This window comes from Gossypium hirsutum, chromosome D07, assembly GCF_007990345.1.
Source record: "Gossypium hirsutum isolate 1008001.06 chromosome D07, Gossypium_hirsutum_v2.1, whole genome shotgun sequence".
NCBI lineage: Eukaryota > Viridiplantae > Streptophyta > Magnoliopsida > Malvales > Malvaceae > Gossypium > Gossypium hirsutum.
In genome coordinates this window covers 3,469,828-3,486,639 of record NC_053443.1, presented here as the reverse complement: position 1 = coordinate 3,486,639, position 16,812 = coordinate 3,469,828, and the positions used below count along the sequence as shown (strand labels likewise).

The 16,812-nt window shown below is 34.6% G+C and overlaps 2 protein-coding genes across 8 annotated transcripts; both read left to right on the top strand.

Annotated features, from left to right (window-relative positions):
• Nucleotides 1-773: 773 nt before the first annotated feature.
• LOC107953770 (PX domain-containing protein EREL1) lies at nucleotides 774-10,533 on the top strand. Of its 7 annotated transcripts, XM_016889173.2 has the most exons (11): nucleotides 775-1,317; nucleotides 5,397-5,507; nucleotides 5,885-5,983; nucleotides 6,182-6,268; nucleotides 7,029-7,137; nucleotides 7,332-7,859; nucleotides 7,956-8,128; nucleotides 8,614-8,778; nucleotides 9,259-9,501; nucleotides 9,621-9,839; nucleotides 10,118-10,533. In XM_016889173.2, exons 1-11 carry the CDS (start codon nucleotides 1,225-1,227, stop codon nucleotides 10,337-10,339), a joined length of 2,049 nt encoding a protein of 682 aa, XP_016744662.1. In that variant the 5' UTR covers nucleotides 775-1,224; the 3' UTR covers nucleotides 10,340-10,533. The 7 variants fall into 7 exon arrangements, with proteins under 7 accessions (XP_016744659.1, XP_016744662.1, XP_016744660.1 ...); XM_016889170.2 differs by having other exon boundaries at nucleotides 774-1,317; nucleotides 5,363-5,507; nucleotides 7,332-8,128; XM_016889171.2 differs by having other exon boundaries at nucleotides 5,893-5,983; nucleotides 7,332-8,128.
• A 2,256-nt stretch (nucleotides 10,534-12,789) lies between these two features.
• On the top strand, nucleotides 12,790-16,591 carry LOC107953771 (myosin-11). Its single transcript, XM_016889175.2, has 2 exons — nucleotides 12,790-13,146; nucleotides 13,984-16,591. The coding sequence occupies exons 1-2, from the start codon at nucleotides 13,084-13,086 to the stop codon at nucleotides 16,255-16,257; spliced, it is 2,337 nt and encodes a 778-aa protein (XP_016744664.1). The 5' UTR covers nucleotides 12,790-13,083; the 3' UTR covers nucleotides 16,258-16,591.
• The last annotated feature ends 221 nt before the right edge of the window (nucleotides 16,592-16,812 follow it).

Here is a 16,812-nt window from a genome sequence, read left to right as displayed (position 1 = left end):
CACATGGCTGCCTACATCCAAGATTATGCTTTATAAGCCTAAAAGATTAAATTATTTTGGTTCTAAAATTAAAAATGGTAACAGTCGATTGAGTATTAGTTTGATTGATATGAATATTATTGCCAATGTAAAAGGGCGAGAGTTTGAGTGCACTGGAGTACATTATCCTCCTATTTATGAGTTGAGGAGGAACTATGAATAGTTCTAAATACTGTGTAAAAAAATAGATATGATTAGAACCATTAACAACAAAATTACTAATAATAACTTAATAATAAAATATGACTCGAGGATTATTTTTTGATTAACACACCATGAATATCAAAGTAAAAAAATGTCAACTTTGAATTGCACTTAGGCTATCCTAAACAAATGTTTGTTATCCCAACACAATCTGTAAGTGTTTGTTTTGAATAGACAAAATATATATATTTTTACGAGAAAAGATTGTATGAAATAAGAATATTATCAATTTTTAATAATTTAATGTCACATTAATAATTTTATCCTAAATCTCAAGATTTTTATTTAATTTTTTTAAAATAAAAATGTTAAAATTCCGAATAAAAATATTAATATAATATCAAATTATTAAAAGAGATGCATACTATAACTAATATCGTGGTTGTATTACAATCCTTTCCGATATCGTCTTTGGCGTGAAATTTAATGCAAGGCAGAACAAGAGAATTAGGTAAGACCGTTCATTCTTAGGTTAGTACAAGTGTCCCGAAATTTATAAAATAAAATAAAATGAAAAACCTGCAAAAATAATGATTGAATAAATTAAATAAAGAATAGAAAGGTATGGGATGGAAATTTTGGCATCCAGGACCAGGACTTGAGAGAGACGACCAAAAAGAGGCAGAAGAAGACACCTTCGGAATATAGACGCAAGGTTTTCAGATGATACGCTACGCTCACGGCTCAATTTAGCCCACTCCTTTCTTTTCGCTTTTAAAATGCGCTCTATCTTCTTCTTCTTCTTTTCTTTTTCAACTCCGAATTGTTATTACTGATAATAATAGAGAAAAAAAAGAGGCGAAATCGGTCTCTGATCATTGAATTTCCACGCCAAATGCCTAACTTGCCTACTTTCCTCCCTCTGATCCGATCAGTTAAACCCTAAAGCTCTTCGCCCCTTGATTTTAATGTTCTATTTCGGTTCCACGAGAGAGAGATCGGCGTCGTTTCCGCAGTGAATAATAGAAAAAAGAGAAATAGATGATGCAGAGACGGAGTCCACCGAAGCATAGGCACGATGGGACTTCGCCGCTGCCTCTCGGGATGGATTGGAGCCCGCCCCCTCGTAAATGGGTCAGCTTTCCCTTCAAATTTATCTCTCTTTCCTTTTTTTTTCTTATTTGAAGTTAGTTTGGAATCTGAATTAGCGCTCAATAGTGTTTTGAGTGATCATATGGTGGATCGAGAAAACAGAAAGTCGATCAATTTTGCAAAGACTTGGTTGCTAGATTGTTTCAGTAACTTAGTTTACCTTGATCATAAATGGAAAAGACAGTGCGTTTATTGCTTTAACCTGCTTTTTTAATACATCAATCTAGTAAACTTTAGAATTTAGGTTATTTTGCTCCCCAAGTTTCAGTGTCAATATGAAACCTCATGATATGGTTCTTAAGAATATACGGTGCTTCTATTGATTTATAAGTACATTCAGCTGTGATGTGGTTTAGGGGAGAAAACAGCTGCAATATAAAGAATTAGGGCTGAACAAATGAGTAAGAAAGTTGGAAATCTAGAAAACTCGAGGGCTATAGAAAACCTTTAGCTTTTTATATTAATTCAAAGAAAATAAAAAGAATAACAATGTTGGCTGTAAAGCTTACAACTTCTTTATATAAGCTTTCTTTCTTGCAAGTAAAGTTACTAAGCTTTCTTGCAAATAAAGTTTTAATCCATACCTAGATTTAGACCTTAAGATAACTAATAATCTTAGCTCCCCAAAATATATCCAATACTTAAACTAAATACTATAAAATAAACTGAAATAATAAAATAAAATATTATAAAATTAAGCTCTTGCGTCATTCTCCCTGGCTTGGAAAACTCAACTCCAGTGAGACAACTTCCACCATGTCAGCATAATTTTCTAGATCAACTCTTTTAGGCAATTCTTCATGTTGTTTTCCTGATTCATATCACTGGTTTGAAAAACTTCTGCATTGGTAAAAATTAAAGAATGAGTCTGTTTTTCAGGTTTTCTTCCTCCTAACTTTGCTTTCTTAAGCAACTTAATTTGATAGATTTCCTGGTCAAGATTATCAGCACCTTTAACCACTACAGAATCGTAAACTTTCTGAACTCTTCCACCTTCCCTTTCATCAACTTCATCAATATGTGCCACACAAAGAGAGGGATCATTAACCTTCAATTTCAGGATGTTAGTTGCATAATGGTCTCCACTCCTTTTCTGATTTCCACAATTTTGATTGGTAGCAAAATAAGTAAATTTCATGTCAGCCACCAAAGAACTAGATCCGAGACTGTTCGAGTTTTCTGAAGCTTTGGAACCTTTAGAAACAACCACTATAAAATACTTCATAGTCATAAAAAGCATGTCTGACTTGTCAAAGGATATGTCACTCAAATAAGCAGCAGATCGATTACAAACCAATGTTTCTGCAAGAATATCCTTAAGATCAGCACTTCTATTTCCATGGGAAGTTCTAGGAGATCCTTTCAAAGAAGGCTCCACCTCAATTCCAGACAGTATATCAATCATTCTACGACTTCCTTCTTTGGTTTCAAAATCATCAATAGAAGTTTCCACCATACCTGCAAAAAATAGGACCATTCTAGAATTATTACCAACAAAATCAGCTTTTGGATATTCTTTAAAACCGACCGTAAGTTGGTTTTACCCCTCTCAGCAATTTGAGGTAGTTTCATTGGATTGGTAAAGTCATGTTGGACGCTAGAATCTGTTTGATCACCAGCATAAGCAAGAGGTCCTTGAGAAACATTGTTCTTATTACCAGCATTCTGAGAGCATGTACTATCAGCCTCCATTTTATTCTCTGTAATTAATTTTCGTTTTGAGTCTCTTTTGAACTTGCAACATTCTCTAAGCCAATATGGGTTTTTGCACTCAGGTTTCAAGGAATTAGCTCTCTGAACAGAGGTCGTAACCACAATGGATCCATTGTTTTCTAGTTCCTTTGCACCAAGTTCAATAACATATACTTTTTCTTTCTTCTTTTGGAACATCACAAGCTGAAACAACTTTTCCATTTGCTGTTGTGCTAACATGATTTATTGTCAAAATTTTTCTTGTCTACCTCAACCAGTGTCTTGTTTGATATATGAGCAGTAGGAGTATTCCTGCTCTCACTCCCGGCAGGTTCCCCAGCTTCAGTTTTTGTTGAGTAGGTTTCAGAGAAAATTACAATATTTAAAGTAGCTATTACAACAGCTTCATACTGTTTTGCAGTGTCTAGTTGTCTGCCTACCGCACTCATGATCCACATTAGATGTGCTTGGCATTTCTAACCATTTATAAAAGCCATCTGTAGTCTTAAAAGTTGTCTTCCATTCATCAACAATTCTCAATCTATTATGGTGGTAACCACTCTTCAAATCAATCATTAAAAACTCTATAGAACCAGTCGATCAAGAATATCATTCAGCCAAGGTATTTCTGCAAGAATATGATTTGTAGCCGTAGGAATATCATACAAGGCTTATCATCCAGTTGAGGATATTCTTTAAAGAATACTTCAATCTCTTAGATTTTATGTTGGGTATGGCAAAGATAACACTTCTTTTTAGAATGTTGGCTAGGGTCCTGATCATCACTCAATGGAGCATCTATTTCAATAACTGATCTGGCTTCACAAAGGGTCATGCTGAACATCTTAGGACTCTCAAATATGTTTGGGCCAAAATATGAGTCAGTTTCCTATTGATCCCTGACTTCTTCAAACCCTTCACTTGAGCACTCAACGCCTTTATAGTGAAGATTATCAGCTAAGTGCATCTACCACAATGCTAGTCTCCTTTCCCTCTTTAGTTGTTGTTGCCAACACATCACGAGCAATCAAGGATTCTTCCTCAATTTCTTCCGGATACTCATCATAAATAGGATCTAACAAATCATAGTCTTGCTCTTCTGTATACATCTTTCCAAAAAAATCAACAACTTCAACTTTGATTCAATCCTCATTTAATTCTAGGGTACACACTAACCATTCCTCCTGTCCACCTTGTATTGCAAAGTTTGCAGGTCCAATATCATGAAAAGGGTTTTCTTCCTCATCAAATTAGATTTATCAGCAAGGCTACCTTTAGGTATGTCAAACTGGCTGTCGGTAGCTTCCAGAATCTCCATTTGGGTTACTTTGATGTGGATTGGGGAAGAAAACAGTAGCAATTAAAAAGAATTAGGGCTAAACAAACGAATAGGAAAGAAGATGGAACTCTAGAAAACTTAGGTTATAGAAAACCTCTAGTTTTTCTATTAATTCAAAGGAAATAATCAGAATAATAATTATGGCTGTAAAGCCTACAACATATAGGATTTCTTTCTTGCAAGTAAAGTTTCTAGGCTTTCTTGCAAAAAAATTAATTAACAATCCTATACTTAATCCCCAAGTAATAATAATCCAAGCTGTCAAAAAAACAAATCTAATACTTTAAATAAAATAAACTGAAATAATAAAATATATTTATTTTTAATTTTAAGCTTCTGCATCGCACTTGTTCTTGTGGAAACAACCATGTTGTATTTCAGCCAATCTCGTTTCTTGACAGACTTCCTCTTTCTCAATCTCTAATTTGTCCAACCATGGGTTAAAAGCAAACTCTAGTCGATATGGTTTAGGGGAGAAAATAGCAATAATAGAAAGAATTAGGGTTGAACAAACGAGTAAGAAAGAAGTTGGAACTCTAGAAAATTTGGGGTTATTGAAAATCTCTAGTTTCTTTATATTAATTCAAAGAAAATAGTAAGAATAACAATGTTGGCTGTAAAGCTTACAACTTATTTATATAGGCTTTCTTTCTTGCAAGTAATGTTATAAAAGTTTCAATCCTAAACGTAGATTTAAACCTAATGATAACTAATAATATTAGCTGCCCAAAATATATCTAATACATAAAATAAATATTATAAAATACAACTGAAATAATAAAATGAAATATTATAAAATTAAGCTTCTGCATCAAGTTGAATTGCATTAGTTTTTTTGGTTAAGCAGGATGATCTGAGAACTCGAGCAAGGATTTAGAAATCATCTTAAAATAAGGATTGATTTTGATGCATTTTCAATACCATTGTTTATGGTTCTTTTTAGCAGGAAAAAAGAAATGATTTTCTTTTCCTTCGTTTATTTTCTGATTCTTGTAGTAAGAGCCTGTACTCATTATACGTATACGTGCAGAATGGGAGGGAAACTGTTTGGCCACATGATCCTCAAACAGGATGGAGTTACTCTGTTACAATACCATCTTGGGTTGTCCTTCCCAAAGCAAGAGATTCAGATCCCGTTGTGGTAACCACCATTGTCTATGCCTATGATAGATGTAATCCTATTCTGCTTTGTAGTTTGTAATATTCTTAGTGATATGTTGAATTCTCTTTCATAATACAAAATTCTACCTCACTGTTTATTAATATTCTAGTACTTTTCTATTTATTAAAAAAATCTAATACTTTTCTAATGGATTGTTATATTACAAATCAGAAAACTTTCAACATGTAAATGGGCTTAAATTCTCTATGTTGGCAATCTAATACTCTAAGAGTTAATTTCATTTTTTGAACTGACACACTGGCATTCTTTCGTAATCATCAGTCATATAGATATAGTCATCTTAGTCATACTAAAATAATTTTCACAGTTCTCTGTTAACATTCTTAGGGGGGCAGTTTTACAGGGTACAGGTTGGGTTACAGTCACCAGAGGGCGTTACAACCACACGTGGAGTATTAAGAAGATTTAATGATTTTTTGAAGCTATTTACTGAAGTAAGTCCTGGAATTTGCTTTAGTTGCAGCAAGAACTCCATATTTAGAGTGTAATGTTATGTAACTGAAGCTGATTGTTATGACATAATTGCTTGAGCAGAACTATGGATACAGATGATATGCATTCAGACTAAAATATTCAAATACATTTCATTTGGGACCTCACCGCTTATATTGTTATTTGACTTCTGTCTACAGCTAAAAACGGCATTTCCCAAGAAAAGTCTTCCCCCTGCACCACCCAAGGGATTGTTGCGTATGAAAAGCAGGGTTTTGTTGGAAGAGGTAGGCAATATGCTTTTCATTTTGGGTGTGTGTGTGTGTGTGTTTTAATTTTTTATGGTTTTAATAGAATTTCTGTAGTGTCTTCTTTCTCTTTATCATCTGGAAAATGTGCCATAACAATATTTCATTTCCCATTGTTTTCTTCTCTGATGATCAGTACTAGCTTTTTGGCTTCCCCTTATAGTTGCTAATACAATTCATCCTTGATAGCAAACTTAGAACTTCTCAGATCTTTGCCACAAAACTTAGTTTTTTATGGACATTTTCCCTGCACTATTTTGTCCTAGAAACAGTTTGCGCAAATTGGGGCATGTCTTTGTGATAGGCTATATTGATTGAAGCATGTCAAAGTTCTCTACGTAACTTGGCACTGCATAATTCAGAACTGAAGCCCATAAAGGTGTTTTCCTTCAGTTGTCTGATGTAACTAAAAGAATCCTGAAAATGGAAATCACCACTATTGATTTCCAAGGTTCAAATCATATGTTTTCTATACAGACATACTAACTTGGTATTGAACTACAGTTTTTATTTGACAAACCTTTTTTCTTTAACAAAAAATTTGAACTTCAAGAATTATAGATAGCTAAAGGAGCCTATTGTTAAGTTGCAACAGTTGCAATTAACTGTTTATGCGATGCGAGTTGGTATGTTTGGGAAAAAAACAAAGAGAGTGAAAAAAGGGAAGCTTCTGATTAAATGTTTGTCATGTCTATTATCTGAGTGACTAATGTCCTCAAAAGTCTTAGTTTTGTTGCAGAGAAGGTGTTCATTGGAGGAGTGGATGACAAAGCTGTTATCTGACTTTGATTTGTCGAGAAGTGTCACAGTTGCATCCTTTCTTGAACTAGAAGCTGCTGCAAGATCTGGTATGTCCAATTCTACTTCATTAACAGGACTTTAAGATGTAGTTATCTTATCTTCTACAATTTTCCTGTAAAAGTGGATATCTGATAGAATCCAAGCAATAGTGGATGTCTATTAGAAGATATGTAGTCTATCTATGATCGAGATTAATTTTATCATGAAGTTGGACTTTTTATATATTATATATTCTTTTCAGCATTCCAAGAGGTAAATAAATGCTCCTCAGAACCGAATGTTGCTGGAAATAGCACAATTTCATCAAATGAGATTCATCCCAGTTCAAACACATCTCATATTGCTGGTTGTTCATCAGTGACGTCAGATTATGGCAGTGATACTGCTTATGAGACATCTGAGCTTGGGTCACCTAGGTTAGGGAGAGAAAACAGCTCTGACATTGGTTTGGGAGATCTGACATTGGATGAAGATTTGTCAGGATCAATAGAAAATTTTGTGAAGTATGGTATGTCCAACATTGATGAGGGACTATCTATGGGACAGACAATTTTGGAGCAGCTAGAAGATTTTCCTAGGCATAAAACACATAACAGAAACATCAATAAAACTTTGGAGAAAGATACTTATAATGGAAATGGCTCTAGAGCTTCATTTCATGGCACTGATGGATTGGAACTCTTTTCCGAACCAGAGCCTGCTAAGGCGGCTGGTCATGCTCGAAAGCTATCAACTGAAAGTGTTGGGAGTGATGTAACTTCTTTGAGAGGTAGTGATATGTGCAACTTTAGAATTCCAAATTCATCTTGTGACCTTCCTGGAACTTCTGAAGTATTGAGTACCATGGGAACTCTTGGAAAATCAGATTTGCAGTTTTCTGGTGCTACACAAATTGTTCTTCCATTGGATCAGCGTCACAAGATGAACAGGTTTCTTTTGACAATGCAGCAGGGACTATTCACTGCAAAAACTGACATGGAGGATCTTATAGCAAGACTAAATCAAGAAATAGCTGTGAAAGGTTATCTTACAACAAAGGTTTGTAGAAGCAGTTCAATGTGGCTTTTGAGATTTCGATTTTGGAAGTTATCATAATATAAATTGTTTAGTATCAATGCAATTGGGATATTCTCATTATTCAGGGGGTTATTTGCAGTGACAGTATATAGTTTTGATGCTGACTTTTGATATTTCACTATATTGGTCACTTTTTTCTTTCAATAATGTGTTCTATTTTATCTACATTTAGATGAATTGTGCGTGCAAAACAGAAATTTTTTATAGTTCTTTTTCTTATGGGTCAGTTTTTTTTTTAATTTATTTTTTGCCCCTTTTTGGTCAAGGATTTTCAGACCTGTGTCCTTTCCAACTAATTTTGACCAGAATCCTATATAGCTTTTTTAATTCTGTTTTTAAATGGTTTTTGTCTTTGGGTACTTTATATTGCAATAGAGGTTGAATTAGCTTTCTTCTTAGTAAAATATTAGCAATTTGAGTTTAATTAACATATTGGAGATTCTCAGGTTAAGGATTTGGAAGTGGAACTTGAAAGCACCAAACAGAAAAGTAAAGAGAACTTGCAGCAAGCTCTCCTGATTGAAAGAGAAAGGTTTACTCAAATGCAGTGGGAAATGGCAGAACTTCGGCGTAAATTATTGGAAATGGAGTTGAATTTGAATCCTAAACAGGTAAAGCATTTGACTCCTTTTAATCTTGAAATATGTTTTTCTTTATAACTGCCACACGAGTGCACATGCATGATATTGGTGCTTTGTGCAGATATTTTTGTCAATTAAGGTAGATGATGAACATAGCCTTATAAATTATGCATGGAGTGGAAGTGCTTAAAATTAGTGATTATATGTCTCTAAATGTTTAATGTCTTATTTCCATTAAACGTTTATCTCCAGCACTCTGCCTCTCACCCCACAGGATAAAACTAAACTAATCTCTAGATAGGAATGTTATAGAACCTGATTGTTGAAGTTTTCTGCTGTTACTTGAGAAATTTGTTTGAAAAGTTAACCGTCATTGCTTTCCCTTGGACAAGCATTGCAAATCCTTTTTGAGTGCCTAACATGCATTTTGAGGCAATTTCTTTGCCCCTTAAAGTAAAATATACTTGCCGATGTTTTAGTATTCACTGATAAAAATAAAACTTGAGACAGGATGAGATGCAAATAACAGAGACAACTAATCATTCTGCTGCTAAGGAGGAAGATGCAATGTTGCAAGAGTTAAATGCTAGTAAGGAGCAGCTGAACATTATCTCAAAGCAATATGAAGAGCTAGAGACTAAATCAAAAGCCGAAATTAAAGTTCTTGTTAAAGAGGTCAAGTCTCTTAGGAAATCTGAAAAAGAACTGAAGCAGGAGGTTGATCAATCACTATCAAAGATATCTGAGGTGGAGGTAATTGTCTGTACTAAAGCATTTCCAGAACACCCCGCTTCCCAAATTTACTGAGATTTTTACATTCAATGTGGTCAAAGCAAATCGTCGCTAATGGATTTAGTCCTTGGATTTTGCAGGTACAACTAGAGCACGAAAGACAAATCAGCAAGCATGTAAGAACTGCTAGAGAAAAGCTGCTAAATGAATGCCAACTTCTTCACAATCGTCTTCTTGAGTGCAATGTGAATTTGTCCATAGTTGATGATGAAAATTTAATCAAGGATTCTTCCTTAGTTGAAGAAGCATTGGATTTGTTGACTACATCTGATGATAAAATCACTGTCCTACTTGCAGAGGTACCTTGCTTTTTGGCTATTTCCAGCATTGTGAAAATTATTGCCCCTTGATTTGATCTTTAGATATTCTTTTTATTGGAAATATTGAATAGAAAATGAAAGGCTTATAAACCATAAAATGGATTCCAAACTTTTGTCCTCTCTATCTCTCATTCTTTCTTCCCCACCCTGCCCCTTGCTTTTTGGCAACTTTGTAATATAATGTTCCATTATTTTATTGTTTCATCTTCCCTGACCTTTGCCTTTAGCTAATCTTTTTCCTGCATAATATGATTTAGGTGCAACTATTAGTGAAGGAAGATAGCAGTGCCATTGGGGATACCGATAATGTACATGACAACCACTACGATAATAGAATAGATGATGAGTTAAGGAAGATCATAGCAGACATCTTCACCGAGAATGCTAAATTAAGAAAGCAGGTGAATTCTCAACTACAGCGTAGACTCAAATGTGACATCATGTCAAAGAATGATGATAAGGAATTAGAAAAATCTTAGAAAAGTTGAAATGGTGTTTGAATATTGTATTTCTTTGATACTATAGAGTATGATAAGCCAATCCCCCCATAATCTCCATTACAGTTCCCAGTAATCAATCGCATGCTGCTTTTATTGCATGATCTTAACAATTATAGTTGTGAATTTTGCGGTTACATGTATATCAGTGATGATGAGAAGATGCCCTTTTATGACACTGCTGTATTCTTTTTTTTTTTGTCTAGTCACTTGAATAAATAGAAAGATGAAAGCAAAAAGCATGTGTTAGATGTGTCCCTCTAATCCGTGGGGGGAGGGGATTAGTTTACCTGTTTCTGCATTTGATAACTCTGTAGAGAGATCATTGTTCCAATAGCAGCAATTTTCAAGCATTGACAGTTAAACCATGTTGTGTAAAAGGATGATCAACTATTCATTGTAAGTGTAGTTTGGTCGAGTGACTGTACTCTAAAATTATAAATATATTTGGACCATCATGCTTTGTGATTAGGGACTTTTGTCACCATTGTCACAAGTCTCTGAACAAAAACTGACATTTAGTTATGGGGAAACAACATTTTTTTTTATTTGATGCTTTATTCACGATTTGTGGATTGGAAACATAAATTTTGAAGCCTAGGAAAAGATAGCGAAAATGAAGCACATGCAAAATAAGCCTTGTGAGGGGTTTTGTTTCCTTTGCCCAACAATTAGAAGTTAAAAAAGGTCACGGCATCTTCTGTGCAATACAGAAAAAATATGAACATAAGATCAAACTACAAGTAAAGTAACTTTATGAAATTAAATAAATAGCATTATCTTCAATTTTAACACACATATAAAATCTAGGTGTATATGTTATTTAATATCAACTTTCAAATCGTCCTAATAATTATCTTTAAACTTTACGGTTGTTTTATTTTAAAAAACTACCTATTTCATATATATATATATATATTTCACTTTTTTTTGTCATTTCATTTTTAGTTTTTCACTCTTGTGGGATATTTTGAAATATAGTAAAATTAATATACCAACTGCTTGATCCTAACGTAAAAGTGAATTAATTAATCTCCATCCATGTACTTTTTTTTAAAGAAAAATACATATTTCATTGCCTAAAAATCTAAAAAGAAAACTTAAATAAAAGAATAAAAATAAACTGATATTGACTGCAATAATGAATGAATTCTTAAACAATCAGGGATAGTAAAATCTGAGGATAATCACAAGATCAAAAGATTTCAAAAACAACCATAAATGTATAAAAGTTTAAAATTTCATGATTACAAGACTTTAAAATAAAAATAGAAACCAAAGAGGAAAATAAAAACAACAACAACAATAGCTTTTAGATATATATACTCCCCTTTTTTGTTAAATTAGATATTCAAATCATTGGTGCTTTGGGAGAGCTAGTAGATCATTACGCAAGGCAACCTCATAATCTTTGATCCGTTGAATCACCTTAATCTCAACTTGAAGCTTTGCAATGATGCAGTTGTGTGAATCAATGGAAAAAGCAAGGTCATCAACCATCCTCTTTTTGAAACCAGTCGGATTAGATGTAGTGCATGCAATAGCGAGCACTTCATCAATCTATTAAATTTGATGTAGTGCCTGCAATTCGAATATTAAAGATCACATTATTAGGAGGGACAGTAAGAAATCTTACACATAGATACATGAAAGATACAAAAAAAAAATTGGTGTCATATTAATAATAATGTTAACTTTACTTGAAAATGAAATTGAATTAAAATTTCATATATATATATATAATTATAAAAATATATAATTTTGAGATGGAAATTTATTCCGAAAACACAAATTGATTTTAATATTCCTCAACTTTTCATTCATTTTCTTTCTTCCACTCCTTGTGTCTAAATATCATGGTGGGTTCCAAGAGTGTGGACACCACTTTTTCTCCCTCAACTAATTATTGGCATAATGTGATTCACATAAAATTGAAAAGGAGCTACCTTTGATCAAACTAAAGTTTAATCATCACTCAACACCTTTGCAGTTCATGGTCAACAATTTGCCACATTCCCACCGCCCCAACCAATTTGTATGCAAGATTGTTATAATATACCTTTTTTTTTTAAAATTGTGCAAAAGTTTTATTTGGATAAATATAAAATTATATAAAATTTAATTTTGTGTAATTACACATATAAATTTTATTTTTAAAAGATAGAATTAAGATTAAAAATATATAGCAAAATTATTCTGAAAAAGACAAAAAAAAAATCTAAATTTGGAGCATAGGAGTGAATATGAGGGCAGAATGGCCAATCAGTTTTCAGTTGAATCTATTCGATTAAGATAATAAAACAACGTATTCAATTGTCTTCTACATCCCCTGGTCAAATATATTACACGTGGCATCTCCTCAGAATCCTACAGTCACTTAAACAACTCCATGGCTTATATAATTCGTGGTATCAAAAGCAGGGGATTGCACCCCCACCTAGCACGTAGGCATTCATTATCCGAATCCCAAAATTTCATTTTCACTGGGCTTTGGCGAGTGGCGTAGAATCGCGATTCTTTCTCTGCTGAAGCAAACTCCCTGTTTCCTTTTTGTTTTCTTTTTCAATTTCATAATCCTTTCTCCATTTTCAAGTTACATTTCATTCGAGCTCAAAACTTCGTAGGATTTTTTTTTTAATCGATGTTCAAAATCGAAGGTCAGTATTTATTCAATAAAGGGATTAAAGAGTGGGCTTTTGTTGAAGTGTGCTCAAGAGCTAAAAAACATGGGCTTCGCTGCTGCTCTTCGCCCTAATCTTCCAGCTACTTTTCCTCTTCGTTTTCGCCAGGTGTTTTTCTCTGTCTCTGCATTTCTTTTCCCTTTTTCTTTGCTTGGATTTATTTCAGCCCAGATAATTTGTTTCTTCTGGAATCTACATGCTAACTTTTATGTTTATTTTTAGTTAGGATTCCTGAATTCACTGTTTTAATTATTTCCAAGCTTAATTCATGCTTCTTTGGTGCTAGAGATAATGAAAAATCTTTAGCAAGTACTTAGTAAAGTCGGTGAGTTGACCAAATGGTAACTGGCTAGTAAAAAACTGGATTTATGAACATCATTTGTTGGATTTGTAACTTTTGGATTCTGATAATTTTTGGATTAGGATATTAGATTTACTATCTATAGCCTATATGGATAGTAACTCTTGAATATTTGATACTGTTGATGTACGAAACATCATACCAATTGAGAGTGAACACTGAAGAGCGGTGCTCCCTCTTGATGCCTGAATAGGCCAAACCATAGCTGCTAAAGAGCTTTGTGCATTGGGGCTTTGAACCCATGACTCAAAGATATAGAAGTGATAATGAGTGCAAAGGTGGTACCATTTGGACAGGTCGTGGGTTCAAGTGCCCCAAACTCTCTTCAGAGTCAATGACAAAACTTTGAGTATGTACGGCACTTCAGTCCAACGGCACCCAAAAGAACAATACTCGATTTATGTGATGTTTCACACATCAACATATACCAAACCTCCTGTCGTTTTGATTCGAAAGTACTGCATTTTCGAATCTATTATCCGAATTTGTTTTACTTATACATATATATTATCCAATAAATTGTTATCTAATTCATATTTGGATATATCATGTAGTTATTTATGGTTGAGCAATATCTTGTGCAGTTATCTACTCAGAGGCACAGTTGGAAACAGAAAACGCTACCTTTTGTGGCAGTAACAAGAGGGAAAGGCCATTCTCTTCTTATTGTCGAATCTGTCTTGAATAACAGTAAGTCGAGCATCAATGACAATGGGGCAGCTGAATCTGCAAAAGTTCTTCTTGAGAGATTGTTTGCGCAGACCCAGAAACTCGAACAAGGAATAAGCCGAGATGGTGAACCACTTCAGGATTTTCACCTTGCTCTTGACCTTCAGACTCTTGAGTCTGATCTGCTTGCTGCTTTGACAGCGTTGAAGCAGAAGGAAGATGATCTACAGGATGCGGAGAAAATGGTTGTGTTGGAGCAAAGTGAGTTAAGCCGTGCGAAGGATGAGTTGGAGCAACGGGAGAAAGAAATTGCTGCTGCATCTTCTAAGCATGAAAAACTGGAAGAGAAGCTAACGCAGGCAAATCTTGCATTTGCTTCTCAAGCTAGTCAGATAGAAGATTTGAAGCTTCAACTCAAAGAACAAGACCAGAAGGTTGCTGCTGCACAATCTACACTGTCTGCAAAAGAAGATGAAATGGATAAAATGAGGCATGAATTGGTAAAGAAGACTGAGGAAGCTGAGAAGATTCGTTCTGAACTTACATCGAAGTCTCAGCTCCTGAATGAAGCCAATGAAGTTATGAAGAAACAAGAAATTGAGCTTCAAGAACTCCGAGAAGCAATTTGGGAGAGAGAAGAGGAGTTAGAAACTTCTCTGACTCAAAGGAAACTTGAAGAGGAGAAGCTGAAAGTTGCTGAAGCTAAATTGCAGCAGCAGACCATGGAGTGGTTATTAGCCCAAGAAGAACTGAAGAAACTTGCAGAACAAGCATCTAGACTCATGGGAGAAGCTAATGAGGCCTTCAAAGATTTCACAAGGGTGAAGCAGCTACTTTCTGATGTCAGGTCTGAGTTGGTTTCTTCTCAGAAATCTCTGGCATCGTCAAGACAGCAAATGGAACAGCAAGAACAGTTATTGAAAATGCAACTCGAAGAGCTTGAAGAACAGAGGAAAAGTGTTGCATCCTACATGGAAAGCTTGAAAAATGCCCAGATAGAAGTAGAGAGTGAAAGAGTGAAGCTTAGGGTTGTAGAGGCTCGAAACAAGGATCTTGAACGGGATTTATCTGTAGAGAGGGAACTAATAAAAGAGTTACAAGAGGAGCTGAAGAAAGAGAAATATTCACTTCAGCTGGCTATCCAGGATGCCTCTTTTCTTCGAAAGCAGTTAGGGAAGAAGCATACTGAATTTGTTGAAATGAACAATGTTCTGCAAAATAAAGAAGTAGACCTGGTGGAGGCTAAACTCGAAATCCAGCATCTGAAATCTGAGAGAGCTTCTCTTCAGCTTATATTGGAGGAGAAAGACCAGGAACTCTCTGATGCCAAAAAGAATTTAGAGCAATTAAACCAAGAGATTGCAGAGCTGAAGATGCTTATGAGCAGTAAAGAAAATCAGCTCATTCAAGCTACTGCTTTATTAAAGGAGAAAGATGAATATGCTCTGAAAGTACAAGATGAGTTGAATGATACAAAGATGAAGTTCTCTGAAGCTGAAACTGTCATAGAACGAATTGCAGAACTCACAAACCGACTAGTTATCTCAGTTAAGGATGAAGACAATAATGTGTTGAGGCCTGTTGATGATGTGAGCAGCGAATTAATGCATCAGCTGGTAGATAGGCCTTCTAGTGATTTTGGATTGCAGAAAAAGCAACTTGAAACTGAACTCAGATTCACTAAAGAGAGCTTAAAAGATAAAGAAATGGAAGTTCTTGCTGCACAGAGGGCTCTTGCAATAAAAGATGAAGAGCTCAAAATGGTTCTTGGAAGGTTGGAGGCAAGAGAAAAAGAACTACAAAGGCTGAAGGAAGAAATGATTGAAGATGCTAATGATATAAAGAAGCTTTATGCTTTGGCACAAGAGAGAATTGGGGAGAAAAGTATAGGTGACTTGGCCATTGAGAAGCTGCAGCTCGAGGCAGCTCAACTGGAAGTTGAAGCTGCCACGAGTGCTCTTCAAAAACTGGCTGAAATGAGCCATGAACTTTTGATTAAAGCTAGCACTAGTATTGAGTCTGATTCTGATACCAGTATCTTCCTGCAAAGTGGTTCTGATCCAATGATTAGCATGATGAAGAACGATGAAAGTTTCACTGAGGTTAAAACAGGAGTAGCCAAGCTTTCAGCTTTGACAGAGCAGCTAGTGAAAGATGCTGGAATTGTTGGTGTACACCTGCAAAGTTAAAGCTCCTGACTTGATGTTGTAGATAAATATCTGACTGTTTTTGCTCCCAGTGAACGGCCGGCATTGGGTGGCGTGTTCAGCTCAGCAGAATTTTGGGTCGTAGGTTAGTTGCCTGCTTCTTGATTATTAATCATGTTCTCATCGATCATGCAGATGTCAAAACGTATAATATTCTTTAGTTTGATGCTGAGCAAAACTCTACCAACTATTTATTCCTTGCTCTGAAGTAGAGACTTAGACCTTCTGTGTACTTGTATCATGTTCATGTACTTTATCATGTTACAATCTGTGTTGAAGTTATTTTATATTTATATAAATTATGATATTTTAATAATTCATTTAAGATAGATTTTTAAGCATTCATGTATCCAGATTTGGGTTTCTTTAGGTGTCTAATATTACCAAATCTACTCAGAAGCCCCAGTTCTTTCGCTCACTATTTTATGCTCTATTTATTGAAAATGCAACTGTTCCTAATATCAATTGAATTCTTACAATTTAATCACTTATTGATATATTCTTCATTTATTCATAATTAATATCTATTTTCCTTTA

Excerpts from the sequence above, each read along its gene's own strand:
- LOC107953771 (XM_016889175.2), top strand. The coding sequence starts at position 13,084 with ATGGGCTTCGCTGCTGCTCTTCGCCCTAATCTTCCAGCTACTTTTCCT. Across the intron at positions 13,147-13,983 it reads TTCCTCTTCGTTTTCGCCAG|TTATCTACTCAGAGGCACAG; the intron begins GTGTTTTTCTCT and ends TATCTTGTGCAG.
- LOC107953770 (XM_016889169.2), top strand. The coding sequence starts at position 1,225 with ATGATGCAGAGACGGAGTCCACCGAAGCATAGGCACGATGGGACTTCG. Across the intron at positions 5,984-6,181 it reads TTTTGAAGCTATTTACTGAA|CTAAAAACGGCATTTCCCAA; the intron begins GTAAGTCCTGGA and ends TTCTGTCTACAG. Across the intron at positions 9,502-9,620 it reads CAAAGATATCTGAGGTGGAG|GTACAACTAGAGCACGAAAG; the intron begins GTAATTGTCTGT and ends TGGATTTTGCAG.